The 19854-nt window shown below is 33.2% G+C and overlaps 1 protein-coding gene across 2 annotated transcripts in view; it reads right to left on the reverse strand.

Moving 5' to 3' along the window:
• LOC129961582 (dual oxidase-like) overlaps positions 1 to 19854 on the reverse strand; it is a 148844-nt gene that overhangs the window by 30154 nt on the left and 98836 nt on the right. For both annotated transcript variants that reach the window (XM_056075082.1, XM_056075090.1), the window contains exons 13-17: positions 17843 to 17980; positions 13054 to 13158; positions 11904 to 12109; positions 4639 to 4824; positions 1724 to 1949 (exon numbers count right to left, since the gene is read on the reverse strand). In XM_056075082.1, coding sequence (XP_055931057.1) covers positions 1724 to 1949; positions 4639 to 4824; positions 11904 to 12109; positions 13054 to 13158; positions 17843 to 17980 — 861 coding nt within the window. The remainder of the gene's footprint in view (positions 1 to 1723; positions 1950 to 4638; positions 4825 to 11903; positions 12110 to 13053; positions 13159 to 17842; positions 17981 to 19854) is intronic.

The following is a 19854-nucleotide window of genomic DNA, read 5'->3' on the forward strand; positions in this document are numbered from 1 at the left end:
ACGGAACAGGTATGTATTCCATTTGAAGTTATCTCTTCAAAGAAATACGGTCCAATGATAAAGGTATCATTGGACCGTAAAAAAACCACACCGTACTGTCACTTTCCCAGCATGCAAGGGTTGATCCTGAAGAACGAGAGGATTTTCCGCTGCTCAAATTCGACAGTTATGGGTTTTAACTTATCCATTAAGACAAAAGTAGGCTTCGTCATTCCACATAATATTTCATGATCAACCGCCATTCCAGCAAAGAACTGAACTGCAAAAGCTTTAGGAACCTCTGAGCCCCCATTCTTCAAAAGAGGATTCAGAGGTAGGGATTTTGTAGGGATAAAAATGCAAACCTGCAAAATTTTTCAAAAGGTAGAATATGGCATATCCAATGCACGGGAAACAACTAATACACTCACACTACCAAGCGGTGATTGATTATTTGCTTCTACAACTGTGGTAGTCGCATTTTCGACGTTAGAAGAAGGGATTTGCATTTGTCCTCAACCTGGAAGAATTCTCGGTTACTTGAAATACTTGTGTCATCTTGCATAGAAACATAAAGACAGTAAATAGCTTCTTGTATCATCTCCTCTCACATGGAGACATTGGACCATTCGTCCTATGGTATGCACAACATAGGACGGATTTCTTTTATTGCTATAACCGAGTTCTGGTGGAACAGTTTTACTAGTAGTTTTCTTTCTTGCAAAGTTGATATGATGTACAGATAAATAACTATGCTCTGCTGATGTGACTTTATTAGGGAGAGCTCAGGCGAAAATCCTATTATCTCCTTTCCAAGACTTTGTTTCTATGTTTGTATAAAAAAGGTTTTTTAAAACCTCATTTGAGCACTGCGAATAGAGGAAGATTTTCGACTGACTTTGTCATAGATAATAATTTTTAGAAAGTCAAGAGCGAGAAAATTTCTTCTAAAAGTATAAACAAGTTTGAGGCAACATCTGAATTTTTTTTAAATGCCTTTCTTGATGTTAGGAGTTTCTTGAATAAATGTGAGAACATCTGTCAGGTTTTCATTACTGCTCATTTCTTACGGTAAATTGGCTATTAGTACCTGCCTTTTTAACTTTTCTTAATAATTGTAGTTTCATGATTTTTCACTCTAAAGAGAAGCAGTTTTTTTTTTTTTTTTTTCAATACAGTGGAATGAATCCTGGGAACTTCTAAGCACAATTTAAATAGGGCTGTATGCGGTCCATTAACTCATTTGGAAATACCTATTATTATTATTATTGCAGCTTTTTTCGTTTTGGAGTTCGATTTCTTTCTCCAGGATATCGCTGGCTTCATTATTCGTAATAATCTCGACAAGTAATGAATGCTCGTACAGAATTTGCCTTCTTAAATGAATGCTAATAAGCATGCTCTGTATCGCAAATGATATTTAACATTTTCAATAGGTGCAAATAAATACCATTGGTGAATTTCGGTATCCAAATTTTTTATTTAATGAATATCAAGCATATCATTTGAGTAGTCATTGTATTTTAACTTTTATTTCATTTAGACCAATAGAACGCGCTCTAGAGCCCTCTGAAGTGGAAAATTTATTTCTTGCTAATTTTCTCTCTCTCTCTGTATATATATATATATATATATATATATATATATATATTAGGCTTTACAAAAATATAGCAGAAAATGGTTTTAAAAAAAATGTGAATTAAATGGGGATTTTTTATTGGACGAAACGAGAAAGCTGACTCACCCCTGGAAAAAAGAACCACGGTGTCCAGGAATTCCTGAAAACTGATCCTTCCGTCTTTGTCTTTGTCTACGCAATTGAACATGTTCTTCACGAAGAGAGATTCGGGACGCATCCCGAGAGCTTCGGCGAATTCTTGTTTCGAGAGCGAAGTGCGCATCACCATGATGACATCGCTGCTTCCGACGTCCTCCAGGTGGCGCTTTTCGCCAGGCCGAAGTCCGAAAGTCTGCAAACAGAAAATAAAATGTTTTTTGCATAAAAAAAAGAAGAAAAAATCATTTAATTCACTAGTGCTCGATAAAGATAGGCAACAGCTATAATCATGAAAATATTTTTAGGAATACAAGGGTCTATATGATTAAAGTTTTACATTGAAATGGTCATAAAAGAAAAAAGAGTGGGAAAAATGTTATCAAAGCTAATATTGGGAGAGTATACGATTTTGATTTCCCGCAAAATAAAGTTCAAAAACTGAAAGTTAGTGGATAATGGCGCTGTATTCAGTATTATTAAACGAAACAGGACTTGAATTTACAATGTTTTTAATCGTTTCTAAAGCGAAACATGAAAGAACGTAATGCCTTAAAACCGGAGGAATGCAAATTTGAATTATGAAAATGTGCTTTGATCTCATTTAATTTTTCAGCTATGAAACTGAGCTTTCATTGTCGCAAGTCTGTCACGTTACGTTAAGTGTCATTACGATATGCGTAGCGACGGGAGGTGCGCTTTGCAAAAGTACCACAATATAGTACGAGGTTCAGTGACACAGCAGGAAAATGACGGCATACGCAGGTTTCATTGTTAACTGTTGAAACCCGAGCAAGGAAGGAAGTCAGTTTCTGCGGAATTCAAAAAACAGTGAACTTCAGCTACGCGGCATTTCAGATTCCGCGGTTTTTACATAAGTGCACACGGGTAGAAGTGTCAAACAGTTACTTGGGCAATTTTTCACTGATGACCGGATTATAAACCGCCCATTTCTTCTCGTTCACCAGCCGACTTTATGGTGATAACTTTTTCATTCCGACTATGGAGCCAGTTCACTTTATGGTGATAGCATAAACAATTGGAGGAATAAAAAATGCGATGCACCAACATGCCCGCAATCTTCTTCCTGATGTTCTAAGTTCTACTGTTGAGAATGCAATAACGTGAATCAAATTTCTTTCAGAAAATACTGGATGTCACATTGAACCTGATTTCCAGCATGTTTCAGAATGATTAAAAACACTTCGAACATATGTTGTTATGCTTTGTTTCGTTTTAATTAGTAAAATTATGTACAGCGCCCTATTGAATATTTAATATATTTATCGGAAAATAAAATTCAGTGATATCCTTCACATTATTACCAAGTTTCATAGCATTTTGAAAAGTAATTTTCCTTTTCATGGTTAGTTCAAAGTGAAAATATAATTATAAACAATCTGTAAACTGATTATACTTTGCAAGACGAGACCGTTACAATTTCATTTAGTTGCAAATTCAGTTAAGGCTTAAATCTCGAAAACAGTTCGAGTGACAGTAAAATGACAAAATCATTACTATGGATTTCGCACAAAAGATACTTGCCATATCAGATTTAAAATTAAAACACCTACAATAGCATTTGTTTGCTATTTCTAAGTGAATGACGTCATCAAACGTGAACGAATGAGACCCTTTACTGTCATTAAGCTCTTATGTATTTCTTGGTGCCGCAATGCACATTCAGAAAACTATTCAGAATGAGGTCATAAATACCCATAAAAATGCTGTCTGCGAATAGTAAAGAGGCGAAGCGTTGCGTGTTGAACGTATTGAGTGATTTCAGTTTGTTGGACTGTAATGACTTCTGCTTATTGTGTAATACGACGATGCGATAATGGAAGACGCCATCGACAATACTGGCGGTTAAGATTTTTCTAGTGCCCTGTCTATTATACACGACTTTAATCGAAAATCCTACCACATCATGATTGGAAGGAACATCAGCGGATGAGTTCATGATACGACTGTAATGCGCGCAACCTCTCTCTCTCTCCTGCTATTGGTGCCAGCAAAAATGTTGATGGATGTAGATGAACTATAGCTCCGTTCAAGATTTTTCTGTAAGCCGCGTACTCATGAAATCGCCATATAAGGACACCGATACAAGGATGAAAACGACAAGTTTTGACGTAAATGGGGTTTTTCATGGCCTCATCGCATAGCGCATATTTATTTTAACATGCTTAAACACTGTTTTTATGACTATAGATGTAAGGGTATAAGATTAAAGGGTATATACTTTAGTATAAATATTCATACATTCATATTTTTAAAAGTATAGGTCATATTCTCATTTTATTAATTGATTCAAGATTTTCGAAACGTGATATTAATATTGTATTAACAATTTTTCATTCAAGCAGACAGTCTTTTTTTTTTTTTTTTTTTTTTTTTGTGGGACACAAAAGTTTGAAATTATTTTAAAGATGGAAGCAAAAAGAATAATAAGCTAAATTCGGACAACATCTAGATATCAATAATGATTATTATTTATTCAAAGAAAAATATTTCAAGATCAATTTTTATTAATGATGTTAATCCATTTAGTGAATTTTAACTTTATATTTCATCCATATGATTTAAAATACCTGTAACAATAATTAATAGTCACCTGTATCTAATAGTCATCAACCTTGTGAAGACATAACCTGTAATAATTTCCTGTGCCATCAAGTTTAATTTCAAGTTCTGGTATTTTTGGAATATCAATGCAGTGTCTAACAGAATAAATGTCTGGTGGTTAAAACATTGAAATAAGGTTTCTGTTTTATCAGTCCTTATTTATAAGTGTAGACTTTATCGCATGACAAATAAGATTTTTCGCTTTAGTGAGTAGTTTGAAATCATTGAGCCACTCTTAGGCAGACGAGCAATAAACTTACCAACGCATAAGCTTCTCTGAAGAAATGTTCCAACCTCTTCTGTCTCTTCTCCTTGGTCTCGGCGTTGGCCAGCATGCTGTCCCTGTAGACGGGCAACAGGTCAAGGGTCTTCTTGCGACTGGACAGAAACGACTCCAGACGACTCAAGAACTTTTTGCGTGATGTCTCACCACGGAACTGCAGCACCTACAAAATCGAGTAGAGTTCAAAGAAAAGTTGTGCAAAATAAAGAAATTCGATTCGCCAAGTTTCATGAGTTTATAAAAAATTGGAGAATCGACTGTAAGCGGGGAATATAATTTATGTTTATCTGAAAATAAATAAATGCAGAGGGCGAAAAATTGGATGTCTCGTTTTAGTGCTTTGACTTTAACATCACTGCATCGCCTAGCAGGTAGAATTATTGAAATTCGTAAACAAAAAGGAATTGGAACACTTAAGAAAAGCAAAACATGTCCGTTTTAGGAAACAGTCGAAAAAGAAAACATTCTTTTATGGAGAATGGAAAGAGATGGCATGACTTGACACAAATAAAACTAATGGGAGAAATGATACCAGTATAAATCTGGTACAAAAATAGTAAGAAAAAAGACAAAAGATCAAAAACTAGACTCAAAAGAATAAAAGGAACAAATAATAAATATAAAAACGTCATAAATAAAAGAAATCTAAACAAAAACAACTAAAGGGAAGAAAACAGTTATAAAACAATGCAATACAACGAATAAAAGTATTGGTAAAACATGCCAAATGGAATCAAATTACAAAATTGGATTCATAAAATATCGAAGAAAGATTGAAGCGTCCGAGAAAAAATAAACAAGATTGATAAACAATCCTTGCGGAGACCACCGAAAGAATCAGCTGTCTTCTAGTGGACACTGGTCACTTTTGATGATGATAGAGATTGCTCCTGATCAGTTATGAATGAGACGTGATAACAGGAGTGGATGACTGAGCTTTCACTTGAAGCTCAGTCACCCGCTTCTGTTATTGATTCAGGTTTAATACTGATAGAATTTATTATGCGGGATGATTCGAAATGAATGAAAGGACTCCAGCGTCCCTCAGTTTGTTTTTGGATTTCATTCGGCCTTAATGGACCTTCAAATATATTTTGATTTCAATTTCTGAAATTTCTTATTTTATTCTTTAATTATAAAATAAATTTCAGTAAATTCATTGGCAACTTTTTATATTAATTATAAATATTATATGTAATTATATTAAATCAATAAAATGCATCAGAACATAGTAAAACTTCCATTCAATTGTTTAAAATAAAAAGTGAATTTTTTTATGTGATCTTTCAAAGGCAGAATTGACATAAAATAACTTTCTCTCTTAGAAGGTGTCTGCAGTTAATGAACATAATGAAACAAATTCCACATATAGGTCACGGAAAGTGTAATGAGATAAAATGCTAGCAAAAACTAGCGGAAGTAGTCACCCCGAAAGTTTCTCTCATACTCTCCAATATATATCTTATCCTCTCTCTTGTATAAAATTGTGATTCATGGGTAAAGACGCAAATGCCTCTTGCCTGACGTTCGCGAACAGCAGTTTTCGAAATCTAGACCTGGGCGAGATGCTAGCATTTTAACAGTATCTATCATGAGAATGTATATTTTGGCCGACTTTGAAACGTAATCACAAAATAACATACCGAATTTCATTGGTTTAAGTCATTGCGTTTATGAGTTGTTGTATTTACATGCATGCAAAAGTACACATCGGCAGATGATCAAATGTTTCACAGATTTGGCGCAAAATTTGATATCAATCTATATTTTAGATGCCAAACCTACGTACGAAATTTTATTAGCTCTTTGCGTTTTATAGTTATCGGGTTCGCTTGTACCGAGACATTTATGTGAATAGACTGCGATCAAAATTTTATAGAGATTAACAATTTTGGTCTTCATTTCATTAACCAAATTTCAGTCTTCAAGCTCACAACGTTTTCGAGTTTTCATATTCATAGATGGAGCAGACCGATAGACACAGGTATAATGCCAACAATATGTTTTTCAAATTTTAAACGAAATGTGGAGATTCTTTAAAATATCGAATTTAAATTTCTTAATGATTACAATACTTTCTCTAAACTTTCATACGCTAGAAAGTTAAAAAAAAAAAAAAAGGTATTAAAATGCAATATCTTGTATTGAAGGTAGGTCAGTGCAATGAAAATGTGGCGTACGTATCGGGGGATTCTAATATTGAGTAATAAAATATCATTTTCTTTCAGTGTCTTTCATTCATTTCTGTATACGCATTTTTTTAACCAGTCAATAAAACTTTACATAATCCATTATTTGTAGTTCGACCAGCTTTCGGTTCAAATAGATCTCTTCATCTGTTGAATTTACCACACTCATTTTTTGTGTGTGTTGGGAATTCAAGTCTTATCATTTCCAAAACATGTATATGAAATTTTATTTTATTTGTAGGTTCCTCTAAGCAGGAATATTTATTTTATGGCCATCTTGCATATATTTGAATTCTACATAGTGTTTTGCAATTTGAAAATGACTGAAACGACAATTTTTGTTTAGTTTAAAATTAAGGTATTTTTAATTAGATATTTGGATGCAAGTCATTGTACAAATAATGCACGAGATGCTAAATAACAAAACAAAAAATGAATCTCTAATCTTGCATTCAAAATTGTACTAATATAAGTAATGCAAAGGAGGGGCACGAAGGGCACTTGTAGGGACACAGTATGCTAGTTCTTACTCCACCTAAGAATGCATAAATGGTAACTGGGATTTATCTTCGAAGATGGGGCGCTCATTTCAAGAACAGAACTGTGTATTCTGTGGGCCGAAAAAAAATAAATTCTTTTATAATTCCTCGGAAAACATAAGAAGGGTTTAAGATCTGTTTGTTATAGTATGCATTTTAATTCTAGTATTTAACTGCTCAACTTCTTAAACCTACTAGAATTTATTTTTTCGAAATCGGTCTTTTTGCACATTTCCTGCAAAGCAAACAAACGAGAGAAAAAAGTACCAAATATGCAACTTATAGTTCCGAATCATCACTATATACTTCATGCATCATCTGTACAATGGATTACGCTAATTCGACACGTATGCACAACAAAAGATGAGTTAAGTCTAAATAAATATCCGTTTATAGAAGAGCGCGAATTAAATGATGGAACAATCCTACAATCATCGCGATGGATTCAGATCTCTTTATCAAGGAGAATCTATTTCTGTAAGAAGGGCAGAGCTCTATTATCCTGTAAAACGTTCCGTCCTTCTGGAAATTCGTGAAAAAACTTTCAACGATTCCGACGCCATCGCAAAGATATTTTATTTGTTTTGCTAAATAGAAGAGTTCAGAAAGTGAGAAGGGCAATGCATATATAATTGGTACAGGATTCTTTTTCTTTGCATTGTTGAATGTTTGAGACGTGGCTGCAGCACCAACATATCTTTGGTCTCTCAGATCGAACCTAATGATTTTAAAGTTTTCAAAAATGTACTTGCTAGGTCTGACACATATTAAAGTTCTAGCACAAATTTAAAAAAAAATCTTTCAACAAATAAAGATTTCATGTCCTCATTTTTTGCAAATGTTATTATAAAGAGACTTTCTGCTTCAAAGAAATATCTGTGATTCCACCCACTATAAGAGCAAAGCATTTGCTTACATTTATTTTTTCAACACATTTTTTTTGAAAAAGCCACTTTTTGCAAACATGCGAAATTTCAATTTCTTACCGAGCGATATATACGCGTCTTCATTAGCAGATGATTTTAGAGCATTTCATCTTCTGCATCCATTCAGAATTTCAGCAATCGGCGGAAATCGCCATAATGACAGTTATACTCCTTGCTTCCATTCATTCGGCTGCAATCGTGATGGCCTCTTAGAGAAAGTCCAGTTTTGCCTCAAAATATTACTATTTTTATAAAAGGACTAAATTTTCTGTTTTCTTTTGCCTGTTGGACTCTGGCAGAAAGAATCAATATCTATTACGCTTGTTTTCACCATTGTGCAATGCCATTCATACACTTAGAAGTTTGTAAAAAGTGGTTGTGGTATTTTTTTGTTTGATCCTTGTACGGAGATTTCCTGGCGATTTGAACCAGGCGTCATGAGACTGATTAACAAATAATCTCAGTCGTCGACTATTTGATTTGCCAGCAAATTTCTAGGTAAAAATATACAATACTTGCATTCAATTCCAACTTCAAATTTGCAATGAATGAGCCATGACCATTTGAACAATATATTATTTCGAAATTCCTCTTCACTTTTTCATTATCAGATGAAGAACTTGAAAACATATGAGGCTGTTGTATTCAAAAGTTGCGAAAAATAATAATTCTTCTTAAAAATTTTAAAAATTTCGTAGGTGCATTTGTCTCTGCATCTCCCCCCCCCCTTCCCGTGTACGCCAAAAACTTAAATAAAACAGGAGGTTAGACAAATCTAACGCTCCATGATAACAAAAGGAAGAATCGAAAGCATCCTCCCAATACTTCAGTTACTATAAAATCGACAAAATATAATGAAGATTTGATTATCCGCTATTCTGACAAACTGCCACAGTGAAGGAGATTAACCACACCAAATAAAGTACTCTGATGGTACTGAAATGAAAGAATCAATTTTACGTTTCGACCGTGTTATTCACTGTACCTAAGTAAAAAACAAACAAACAAAAAAAGACTTCATAGATTCCAAAGGATGTGTTTAAAATAATTGAAAAAAGCTGTAATCTTTCCGAAAACTATTTAAAGCTACGGACTCTGAGGCCGAAAATAATGTTTTCGCCCCTTTCTGAAAATGAGATAATGATCACGAGACTGGATAACAACGAACACTTTAAAGAACCAAACAGAGAAATTTTAAAGGCAAGTATTCAGCCATAAAGAGGGGGGAAGAGTCCCGGAACCAATGGGACTTTTCCGACTAAGAATAATGTTGAACTACTTTTATTTTTTCGCAAGAATTTTTGATGGATTAAAGTAGACCCTATATAATTTTTTCTGATTGGAAGCTTCACATATAATAAATAACAGATAGTCCTCATTTTGATTCCTCAAAGAGAAATCACATTCTCCAAGCTATAAAATTAAATTTTTAATTTGATTTTAATTTAATTTAGGCAGGGACATTCCATATTTGGGTTTAAAATTCGCTTATTAAACGCGTCACGAAAAGTTTACGTTAACTTTATCGAGAAACAAAGTCTACTCTGTACAACCTCCCTCAAATGAACTTCCAAGTACAACCAGGTGAGTAGAAAAAGTAAATGCCACATGAAAAATTTAAAACAGATGAAGGTATCCGGATAGCTAAATTGTTCTCCAAAATTTTGTTACTTTCTTTACTTTTGGTATTCGTTCTTTGGTCCAAATAATTTTCTAGTTTGCAGGCCCAGTTTTATTATCTATTACCTTAAACAAAAAAACAAAACAAAAAATGAAGCTGATATTTTTTGAGATTTAAATTGCCTTTTGCGATACAGGAAAAGTATTGTTTAAAGAGCCTTCCAAAATATGATTCAAAAATTACAAAGATTTCTTTCCTCCTTCTGATATATATATATATATATATATTTTGATATGATCATTTTAAATCGAATAAAATGATAAACATAGCAAAATTCATTCCCAATTTTCCTAACTCGCTCTATATGGAACAATTGTAATTCATCGACAAGATAGCGTGTGATACCTGAATGCTTAAATAGAAATTCACTTAAAGAAGGCAAACACTTTTCGATCGTTTACTAAAGAACAATATAGCGTGACCTACTCCTTTCTCTGCCTTTGCTCTGAACAAATCCTCCTTTGCAACATTTTCAACATATATTAACAGTTCCCCACCCCCAGTATTATTTGGCTTGTTTTTTAGTGTATTTACTTAGATATACTTTTTTTTGTTATTATTTTAGGCATTATGATTTGGTATTTTGAATATTGTATAATCTAAATCCATTGCATAATCTAAATGACTGAACGTTTCTGTTTGCATGTGAGCATCATATTATTTTTTATTTATGTATATTCTTGTTTCTTTATTTTCTCATTCCTTACTTCTATATTCTTGTTCTTCCTCCCCCACCCCTAGATTTGCATTTGCACCTGTATTTGAAACTTCCTTTCACTATCAATCGAGAATTGTCTTTAGTTTGTAAGCCTTGCGTTATACTTGTTGGCGCACAGAAAGTTTATACCTAGAGTCTAAATGATAATAATAAAAGATGAGGCGCGAAAATTATAGTGATGATTAGGAAATGAAAATTGCATGTGGAGTGATTTCCAGATTTTTTTACAATTTCATTTACAGGGAATGTCCTACCAAAAGTTAAACTCATTTCAAAATAATAATATTATTTACTCTTAAAAACTTGTACCACTTAACAGATAATGCTACAGTGAACAGAGTGAGATTCAACAAATTCAATGAAAAACGACCGTTTTCTGCCACTTTTTACAAATTTTTAATCTCATGAGAAAAAAGAAAATCAATTTGATAGATTTTCTCCATGCTATGTTTGCCACCAATTCACAATTTTTCACCAGTATTGCGATATGAATAAATAATAAAAATAAAAAGTCTCGCGACTTTATTGCGTGTTGAAAAACAGCGTGTTATTACCTGTTGAAAAATAGCTGTCGCTATTTTTCAACAGGTCTTGTAGAGAGAACTTATCGTTCAGTTTGCCGGATGCTTGCGCAGGCGGAATAACGTTTTAAGATGCAAAATAAAATAGAAAAGTTCCAGAACCGTAGTTTTTCTTGCGGCGACCTCATCCATCAGTTTGCCGGATGCATGTACAGGGTGAAATACATTTTTAAGATGCGCAATAAAATAGAAAAGTTTCAGTTTAAAATAGCATGTGCATTTAGCGCTTTGCAATGCGCATACAGTTATAAAACATTATTTCGGCAAATTCTATGAATTTACTGCAAAATATTTATGCAACAATTTACAGTATCAATAAGAACATTGTTATACTGAAAGAATGAACAAAAATACAAAAATAGAGAAAAAGTTCTTTTATCAGGAGAATGATTGAAATATGTTTGTTAATGTAACTTAAAATCTTTTACTTAGGACACACTTCCAAGGTGAACCAGAATCTTAAAAAGCAAAGCGGACACATCGCTTTAAATTTCACAGAATGTTTTTTACTTCCCTAACAGCATAGAAGCCGGTGGAATTTCTTCGAAACTCAATATCGCCTTTATGCTACTTTTAAATGAACAGACAAAATGAGCATCAGGGCTTACCAGGTCGTGGTCCCGGGGCGAGCGCACCAGCACCATGGGCTTCCTGTTGGCGTCATCCGTCACCTCCACGACGACGGTGGGCGAGGCCTGGAAGTCCACCTTGCGGAGGGTCTCTCCCTTCCTGTTGAGAGTCGAGATGGAGTCATCCGGTCCGATCTTCACTTTGACGCAACGCTTGTGGTTATTGTGGAGCCACTCCTTCACATCTATCAAACAAACAAATATTAGACACAATCTATGGCCACGCATATTATCTATATATATAGAGAGAGAGAGAGACAGAGAGAGAAACATACACAATAACAGAATTTTAACAGTCAAAAATTTGATTCATTTTCACATTCACCAAACACACAGCTTGGTGAATAAGCAATTTATAATAATTTATAAATATGTCAATTCACGCAAGCATTTTGTTAAACAGATAAAATTTGATATGCAATCCCTTTATTATTTTTTTTATTATTATTTTTTGATTATTATTATTATTTTTTTTTTTTGATGAATTTGTAGTTTGGATGAAATTCTTCAGTAAAAAGTTTGTCCATCCAAATGCATATGAATACGATAAGTCAAAAATATATTGAGCAAGATAAATTAAATTTGTATTTAGAGTTAGAAAGAAATTTTCAATCTAATCATCCAAAATGCACATTCGGTTCTTGCCACTCTCCAGCGAAGTTAAGTACCATTGCGTCCATTTTTGTAAATCGATCGCCCCCTCAGTTGCCCTTAATATGTTTCCAATTGGACATAAAAACTGAATGGAGGCAGAGAGAATTCCCGTAATATGCATGAAGAATGGCTATCAACTATTATTATCATTTACTGCGTATTTCCATTTACTTCATTTTCAAGACATAAGTTTATATTTCATGTCACCTTTCAGTGTCCCCCGCTTAACTTCCCCTTTATGTGTTTGAAAATTCATATTCGAATACGTTTTTAGTGTGATGCATGTTCTCTAGTTTCAACATATCGATGCAATGCGATCCATTTTACAAAGTATATGTTTATTGAGCAACTTATAAAGAAATATTTTATATTTAACACACGATTTCTACTTCTACATCACGATTCAAGTTCCGCACATTTTGAATGCTTTGTCCATACGGACAGTCATTGCAACAATTATTCAGTCGGTACTCACCCAGCTTCTCGCAGTGCTTTCCAATGATCACCTCTTGCCGCATCCGGATCATCCGCCGCCGTCGGTTCTCCAGCTTGATCACTCCGTAGCCGAGGCCTGCGCATGCTGCAAGGAAAGGGGGAAATTGGGGTTACTTCGGAGGGAAAGGAACGACAACGAATCTGACAAAAGGAACCAAGAAATCGTCTATCTGACAAAGAGGGAAATGACGTATTCGGAAAAGTAACTACCCTTGAATTATTTAACTGGAGCAGGAACTGCCCAGCAGCAGAAACAATGAATCAAATAAAAACATGTTAAAAAAATCGTTAAATAATGGTAATAATATTCTTCAAGCAGATCATATATACAGGATTAGCAAGAAATATGGGACCCATTTCAGAGGGCTCTATAAAATGCGTCCTATTGATCCAAATGAGATAAAATTTGAGTTACAGATTACTGAGATGATGCGGTTTACATTTATTAAATAAAAAAAGTACAAAAATTCATTGTTATGTGGAGTTGCAATACACATAAAACCATTTAATATGATTTACAAATTGTTAAATAAAGTAAAATTAAAATTGCTCAATATGTCTTCCTTCATTTTCAACAATACGCTCTAATCGGAGAACCATATTTTCTATAGATGACCGGAGTGAGTCTGTCGGAATATTGAGAATATGGCGCCGAATGTTGTCCTACAGATCTGGTAGATATGATGGTCTTTGACTGTAGATATTGTCCTCCAATAACCCTACAACTAAAAATTGCAAGGGGTAATGTCCGGCAAGCGAGGAGGCCATGCTATTAGGAAAAGAAGGCTGATAACTCTGTATTAACAATCGCTTTACACGACGATGAATATGAGGTGGTCCACCATCCTGCACGAAAATGATGCCTTGAAGACATCCAAGCTGTAGAAGAGTTGGGATTACAAAATCCCTCCGCATATAATGGCACCGTTGCTCTGTGACGGAACAGGTTTGGATTACATTTGAAGTTATCACTTCAAAGAAATACGGTCCAATGATAAAGATAGCTGTAAAACCACACCATACTGCCATTTTTTCAGCATGCAAGGACCGATCCTGGTTAACATGAGGGTTTTCTTCTGCCCAAATTTGACAGTTGTGGGTTTTAACTTGTCCATTGAGGCAAAAAGCTTGTCCATTGAGGCAAAAAGCTTAACTTGTCCATTGAGGCCAAGATGTGTCAACCACCATTCGAGCAAGGAACTCAAGTGCAAAAGTTTTAAGGACCTCTAAATCCCTGTCCTGTAACAGGTGCACAGACTTGATTTTGTATGAATAAAAATACAAAATCTGCCGTACAATTTTTCGTACAGTTGAATACGGCATATCCAGAACACGGAAAACCACTGAGAAATTCATATTATTATGCGGCGACTGACTGCTGGCTTCAACGAGCGCTGCCGCAACATTTCGACGCTAGATTTTTCGTCCTCTACCTGAAAGAATGCCAAGTTGCGCAGTTTTTTCAAATTTCTGCACCATCTTGCGAAGGGCACATGGAGACATTGGACCTCTACGTATCTGCTCCATACGACAAAATTCCTTTAGAGCTGCAACGGAGTTTTAATGTTTGTGCATAATCCGCCTTCTTTTTATCCAAAGAAAAATGGTAATAGACATGCGGCGTATTGCAAATTATGTTTCACATTTTCAATGTATGCAAATAAATGCCATTTGTGTTACAGCACCATCTATTGGTGAATTTTTGTACTAAATTTTTTTAAATCAATAAATGTAAAGCGCAACATCTGATTAATCTGTGGTTCAAATTTTATCTTTTTTGTATCAATAGAACGCATTTTAGAAGTGGGTAACTTATTTCTTGCTAACAATGTATTTGCAAATTTACTTGAAACTTTGGAGGGTTTTATATAAAAATTTCATAGGAAAATCTATAAAATATAAGAAGGAAAATAAAATTCGTTATCATGTGATTAAAAATTATAAAAACATAGTCAGAATATTTTTTCATTCTCTTTCAACAATGTCTGTGAAAGACGCAATTAAATATTCACATAAAAAGTTTAAATTTCAATCAAAAATTTAAAATTTAAATGATAGTTAAACTGGCATTGTTAAAAAAAATTTCCACCTCAATTTTAAGATGCTGTAAAAATTAGTTTTGAAAGATAGTATTGTCGAAAAATTTTCAACAAACAATGAAAAGACGGTTAATATGTCGTCGGAGAAATCGTTCCCATGTAACTTTACAGTCTCCAATGTGCAGTCTCGGAACAAAAAAAAAAAAAAAAAAAAAAAAAAAGAAAAGAAAAAAGAAACCACCCAGCTTTTATTCTGACATCGTTCATCGGACAATCATAAAAAAGATGTAATTTGAAAGTGCTTAATGTGCTTTTCAAGACTTTTTTTATTTAAAAATTTCGTAAGAGATTGTCTGTATATTGAAATAAGAGCACATTTCGAAATTTTCAATGGTAATATCCACTTTTCTCATCAAATTTTAAAACTACATCAAAAGTTATTCTCGGAAACCAAGTTTCATTTGTTTAGGCCTATTATTTTTCGAAAGTATGAGGTAAAAAATTTTGACATTCTAATGTGGAAATTAAATTTTGTATTTTTTTGTATTTTCTTTTTTTTCTTTTGTATTTTCTTTTTTGTATTCATTTTCAACTTATAAAGTTGTTGGCTTAAACCCTTTTTGTTATGAAAATATAAAGTATTCCACACATTTTGCATACATATTTAACAAGAAAAAGTAATTTTTAATATGTAAAAAATTACCAAATTAGAGTTTAAAAATTTTAAAAAATTCTAACATACTTAAATTGTGGTATAAATCGAAGGAAAAGACTATTTTATGGGGACAAGTAAAATGTCAGCTCATTCTAATAGGAGTAGTTTTCCCGCTGCATTAAGTTTCCTGTATTGGTTTTTAAAACCATGCAGTTAGGGGCGCATTCACACATTTCAAAATATCGACAGACTTTTATTTGGCATTGAAATGCTGCTGATCATGCATTCCTTGAGACAAATATCGTTTTATACAATGTTGTAAAATAAAAAATATATTTTTATTCGCCAGCGGCCAAATTATGGAATAAAAATTTAAAAAAGTCTCTGTTTTTATAATAATTGAATTTTTTTTTACTCATCACCTCATACGATGTCACTTCCAAGAATACAATAAATTTTAGAAAAACGGTCATTTTAAGTTTGTTCAACTGCATAATATTTTCTTTCACAAGTTTCAAATTTCATAATGTCCATAATATAATTAATTTCCCATTCATTATAATTTGCCGTCATTGTACTTATTTTTTCACATAACCAGAAATGAAAGAAAAAATAATTCTTCAAACTATCATGTATTAAACATTTAATATTGATATTTTGTAATGATATATATTATCAAAATTTGTAATTCTTTTTATTGATTTTATTCATCCATTTTAACAGCTGATTGATAAATACTAAATTTTTCTTTGCCTAATTAATTAAATGAACTTTGTTCTGTTTAAACAAATGGATTATAATATAAATTTTCAATTATTAAGCTGTTGCTTCTTAAAGACATCTGAAGGAATAATTATTTTTATAATTATCTTTACATAATAATTATTTTCATAGTTATATATAATTCTTATTTCAATCATTTGTAAATATTCTTATGATTCTTATAACTATCGTCTTTTCAAATTTCTATTTATATAAAAAGTAGATATGTGATGAATTATAGCTTAAAAAGTGTTAAAATAAAGGAAATCAAAGATAAATATAAACTTTTAGAGTGATGCTCTACAGTTTGTTTTCCACGTCTGTAACATGGATGAATTCATACAATGAAATCTTTGAAAAACCAAAAGTATTTTCATAGAGCATTACTTGCCCTAGCTACACATTTGTGCCAGTAAAAAATTGATTTACACTTATCAATGAATGAAATGCACTATTTTTTCATGCTTGTAAAATAAAGCGGCGTGTCATTTCATGTCTGTTTAAGAGAAGTAAGCAGTGAGGATATTCTATACTGCAAAAGAAAGGCAGGAATAAGGCGCAAGAGAATGAAAACCAGCTCATTTTTTTTCTCTCTCTTTGAATCGGTAAGATATTCATTTTAACACTAAAATCGGCATTTGTCTTAAATAATAATAAAAAATATATATATTTAACTTTAGATCATTTGCTCATTCAACAAAACTTTCAATGCTCTTGAATATTTCTTTGCAGAAAATGATCACAATGCTTACACAAGTTTTTACTATGAATATTTTGTTATAAATGAAATGACAGTTGATTTTAATCGATTGTCATTTTACAGATTGTTTTGAAGTGCACAAGAATTTGAAGGAAAAAAAATGCTATTAATGACATACGGAGAATATCAAAATCTTACATATCTAAATATGGAAAAAATCCCTTAACAGAAAATGCCAACTATCTCACCATGTAATCATGGTATATTAGCCAAAAGTTTTACTCCAGGTATTGTTTACATGGGGAAACTATTCATCACATCCATAAAAGGTGTTGCTGTAGGAAATTCCAAACATTCTACAATTTTAAAGATGCAGATTTTAGGCACAGCATCTTTTTGTATTCTCTACTACCTTTAAAATGGTACTTTTAGTTTTCACATCTACTTCAAATCTGAGTGGCTCCTTATTATTTTCCATAACTGCATATTTGTGCCAATTTAATGAACCCGGAATGTGCGCATACACAGAAACTTTCATTATTAGTAAAGAACTACACTAACAAATTTAGAAATAATTAATAGAAGTAGAAAAATATGAAATGGTGCAACTCACCGATGGGTATGAAGGCGAGAACGATGCATGAATAGATGTAAGTCACTTCGTTCCCGTGGAAGTAGTCGTAGCCGCTGAGCATGAGACAGGGCTCGAGGTCGCCGCTCACCAGCTGCTTCGGTTGCGGGCACGGGTCGCCTGCAAAGGGACAGACATTTCACTTCCACCGCACACGAATTCAGTGCTGCATTCTCTTTTGCGCCGGTTGGCACAGTTAATGCGCTATCTAATCCGAGATAATGCCCGATAGACTCATTACTAACAAAGCACAAATGGATTGCAGACCTTGTCTTCCCCACTGCATGATCATACTCGGCGGGCAGGAGTTTTTTCCTGTCCTTTCATCACATTCGACAATTTTTACCCCACTTCTCTTCCTCTTTTAGCGTCACTGCCGACATTACATTAATTCTTATTTCTGAAAGAGAAATTTGTCACGTCCAACAGATCTGCAATTCTTACAGGGTGAGGAGAAACCTCTTCTGCCACCTGCCTTAAATCTTGATTCCTGAAAACCTGATTCTCAATAGACCTTGAGTCTGGTGAGAATCAAAGTGATATCTCCAGATCAATAGATAGTTTTCACTTTTAAAATCAAATGGATTTATCATACGAGTCAAATTACATTACCGGACTTTTGAAATCTTGTGGATTAACATTCGAGGGGAAAGACGAAGCATTTTAAAATTAATTTCATTTAATTAATTTATTCTTTTCTAAAAAAAATGGCTTGAATGAACAAAAAAGACAAATAAGAATGAAAAGTTTTTATTGATTGATAAAGATGATTAACCAAATGATGCACGCTCTCAAATTTGTGTGTAAAAACCGTCATTTTTGGAAGCCATGCTACATTTTATTAAATAATATATTTTTTTTAATCTAGAGTCCGTATTTATAACTAAAGGAAATGTCTTGAAATAGATTAATTTTAAAAATAAAGCAAATTGATTCCGTGTCTCTATCAATCCTGAAATAGTAACACTGAAGCATCTCGACTCTTGCCTAAAATTTCTCTTGTCCTGTCGAAAGAGGGAATCTAAGCTTTTGTGAGGCTTTCTTTTGTCATCTCCAGTTCAGCGGAGGATTTTAAAAATGCTATGCATCAAATTGACTTCAGGACGTATGGTGCAATCAATCTGGTTTTGTTCTTTCTATTTGTTTTCTTTTGTTTTGTTTTCTGTCTCGCAACTATTGAATTTTCGATATCGTTACGATTAAAGGCACATATTTCGCTAAATACATTTTTTTCTAACAAAATTTTGTACACGTAGAAGTTTTAGAATTTTATGTAAAGAGAAAATATAAAGATTTTAGAGCAAAAAAAAAGTTATATATAACTAGGGCGAGCAGTGTAATGATTGACAGTATGGCAACTAAATCCTGATGGCAATTTTACTTATTATAGAAGGTGAAACTTTGTGCAGGCAGAGATGGATGTAATAGAAACATTTTACTACATGACGCTTTCAAATTATGGCGGGCGTATAAAAATTAAATTTTTTTAACCTTTTACTATCAATTTCCACAGAAACCTAAGTGTTTTGATACAATTTTTATTTTTAAAAAATAGTGCCTTAAGAAAAAAAGTTTTGCTAATTACAAATAAATTATGTTTTGAAAGAGCAAGATCCCCCCCCCCCCTGCTTTTAAAAATGTCTTGCCATTTTCATTTTCTGATAAACTGAGAAGAAGTAATTTCAAAATTCTGGTATCGCGAATTGAGAACTTTTTCCTTATTTAAGGTAGCATGAGCTTGCTCTAAATTGGTGTTTTTAAAAGTGATAGAAAATGAAACAATATGTGTATATCTCCGTATAATGCGCCCCCATGTTCTCTGAAATATCACCACTTTTAATAGAGATGCCTTTAACTCTGGAATAGTATTGTTATCTTTGTACCTCTTCATTGGCTGCATGAAGTCAGGTTGACAACCATAGTAAAATTTATCTATTTTGAAACAGCGGCTGTAAAAAAAAGTATTTTAACTTTTATGAAATTTTTCTTATAAA

The sequence above is a fragment of the Argiope bruennichi genome, chromosome 1 (assembly GCF_947563725.1).
Source record: "Argiope bruennichi chromosome 1, qqArgBrue1.1, whole genome shotgun sequence".
Classification (NCBI taxonomy): domain Eukaryota; kingdom Metazoa; phylum Arthropoda; class Arachnida; order Araneae; family Araneidae; genus Argiope; species Argiope bruennichi.